The sequence below is a fragment of the Panthera uncia genome, chromosome X, assembly GCF_023721935.1.
Source record: "Panthera uncia isolate 11264 chromosome X, Puncia_PCG_1.0, whole genome shotgun sequence".
NCBI classification, from domain to species: domain Eukaryota; kingdom Metazoa; phylum Chordata; class Mammalia; order Carnivora; family Felidae; genus Panthera; species Panthera uncia.
In genome coordinates, this window is record NC_064817.1 from 680,243 (window position 1) to 682,913 (window position 2,671).

Sequence of the window (2,671 nt, forward strand, 5' to 3'; positions counted from 1 at the left end):
GCAGGCTCTGTGATAAAACTCTTTTCTTTGCATCCGTGCAGGGTTTTCTGGGTGGGAAAGAGGTTTTTTGGAATCATCTTTCCCCAACACACACACACACACACACACACACACACACGAGCTCCAAACTTATTTACTGCAACGGGCAGAGACCCCAGACAGACAAGGTGGAGTCACCGCCCGCCCAAAGAACCAAGATCTCGATAATCTATGCAGTTGAAGCCCAGGCGATAAACCTTCCTTTATTTCCATTACAAAAGAAAAACACAGTATGTCCTCAAGGGCAGGATGGATCCGGCCAAAGGTCCACCTGCGTCCAGACTCAACACCATGCGTGTGGACGCCCACAGAAACGGACTCTGCTGGAGAACGCGGTCCTGTCGTTGCCGAGTGGCTCTTTTCGCGTGTGAGGGCAGGAGCCGCGTGGCTCGTTCGCATCCGTAAAGCAGGCTTCCTTTCCTACCCGGGAGCGGAGTGGCTTGCTCGAGGGGCATGTGTGCTGTGTAACAAAAGGGCTCGCAAAGTGCCCAGGATGGTAAATGTTGTCGGAACAGCCACGCGGGCGATGTGCACGGAGGGAGGCGACGTCAGGGAGCCCTGGCCAGCGTCCTTCACGATGGATGGGAAACCATCAGCCGCAGGCACATGTGAGCTGGAAACAAGAAGCACTCGACAGACGGAGTCCCGTCCACCATGCGTGGGGGGAAAGCTGACACACGGAGTGCCCTGGCTGGGCGGTTAGGATCCTCAGTGAGCCCCCCACCCCCGCCACACACTCTGGCATAGTTGGTGTTCCCTTGGTGGTCGTACTGAGTCCCTCAGATGCTATAGTGTCAATGTAGGCCTCAATGTTGGGTTTTGAGTTTGCACCCCCTCATAACAGCATGTATGAGTTGTCAGTCATCACAAACGTGAAGCCCCCCAGAGAGACCACCTCGCCCCCTTGTGGGGGCTGGCACGCGACCGGGCTGGCATCCCTGGAGGCCTCTTCCCCCTCCGTTGGAGGGCACAACGGGCCGGTCGTCACGATGGGCATCTCGGCCTCGGCCTTCTGTAGCTGGACAACGAGGGTCTCTTCGGGGACACACTCCTGCTCCGTGGCCTCCGTCTTGGCCACGTGGGACACGTTCTGTGTATCCTTGATCCACTCCTGCGGGAATAATAAAACAGTGCATCTTGAGCGCGAGGAAATGCCTCGGGGCTGGTGCAAGGGTCCTGTGGCCAAGCATCCCAGGGCCCCGGGCAGCCTCCCTGGGGCGCACACGCGGAGCCCAGGGGAACACAACACCCTCTCGTTCGAGTTTGGCATCTTTGAGCTCCGCCCACGGTGCTTTTAGACCCGCCTCTAATCCTCAGCCTCAGAGGCTGTTTCTAAACCCTGTGCGGCTGCTTTCACGTGTTAGGACAAGAAACAGGACTTTCGTGGTGGCGCTTCTGGAACTTGATTCTGGTTGCGGGTCTCGCGGGGTCTTGTCGTCAGGACGATTGCTCAGCGAGCGGGTCCAGGTGGGGCCCGGATGCTGTGATTCTAAACAGTTGTATCAACCTCTGTCCTGTGTCAGCACAGAGCCCAACAAGGGGGGGGGGGGGGGGGGAGGGGCCTGGCTGGCTCAGTCGGCAGAATGTGCCACACGGATCCCTGTGGGGTCAACCCCTGCATCAGGCTCTGCGCTGACGGCTCGGAGCCCGGAACCCGCTTCGGATTCTGTGTCTCCCTCTCTCTCTGCCCCTCCCCCGCTCACGCTCTGACTCTGTCTCGAAAACCAATAAACGGTGACCTTACAACTGCAGCACAGCCCTGCTCACCCCCAAAGCTCAAGTCCAAATAGCACAGCGTACTCAACATGCCCTATTCGCCAACACATCTTCTACTCCCCTTCCCTCGCCTGCCAGCCACAGGCCCGCCCGCCCTTCTCCTCTGCCCTGTCACTTCTGCACGCTTGGTCACGCTTGGTCAAAACACCCCGGGAGCCCGCGGGTCTCAGTACCTCTTTGGGGTTACGCTTCTTTTCTGGGACGCCCCAGAGTCATGTGCACAGGAAACAAACTTTGTCTGCCGCCCATCTGTCTTTTGTGCGTTTCACTGGCAGGTTCTGGACACAGAAACTAAGGGGTGGAGGACGAGGTTTCCCCTGCTGTGTTCTTCCTCCCTTGTATCTAAGGGGTTTGGACATTCAGCTTCCTCCTCGAGGAGGTGGAAGTCCCACAGCCTCCATACAGAAGCTTGTTTGGGAAACGGTCTTTGCAGATGGGATGAAGGGAAGGATCGGACAAGAGCCCATCCGGGATCAGGGGGGCCCTAAGGCAATGGCAGGTGTCCTTGTAAGAGACACAAGGGGACACACAGACACAGAGGAGAAGCCCCGTGAAGGAGGAGGCAGAGACGGGAGGGACGTGGCCATGATCTCAGGGACGCCTGGAGCCCCAGAAGCTGGAAGAGGAGGAGGGACCCTCCCCTGGAGCCTCTGGAGGGGGCACAGCCCTGCCTGGATCTAAGGGGCCCTGCCCTGCCTGGATCTCAGCGGGCTTGACCCTCCTGGATCTCAGTGGCCCTCCCCTGCCTGGATCTCAGCGGCCCTGCCCTGCCTGGGTCTCAGTGGCCCTGCCCCTCCTGGATCTCAGCAGCCCTGCCCTGCCTGGATCTCAGTGGTCCTGCTCTCAGCGGCCCTGT

General features: G+C 59.1%; 1 protein-coding gene across 1 annotated transcript in view; it reads right to left on the minus strand.

The window, feature by feature from the left end:
• Positions 1 to 218: 218 nt before the first annotated feature.
• Positions 219 to 2,671, minus strand: part of CRLF2 (cytokine receptor like factor 2) — a 21,451-nt gene continuing 18,998 nt past the window's right edge. The window contains exon 8 of the mRNA XM_049643329.1: positions 219 to 1,150. Within this exon, the coding sequence (XP_049499286.1) occupies positions 875 to 1,150 (276 nt within the window). The 3' untranslated portion in view covers positions 219 to 874. The remainder of the gene's footprint in view (positions 1,151 to 2,671) is intronic.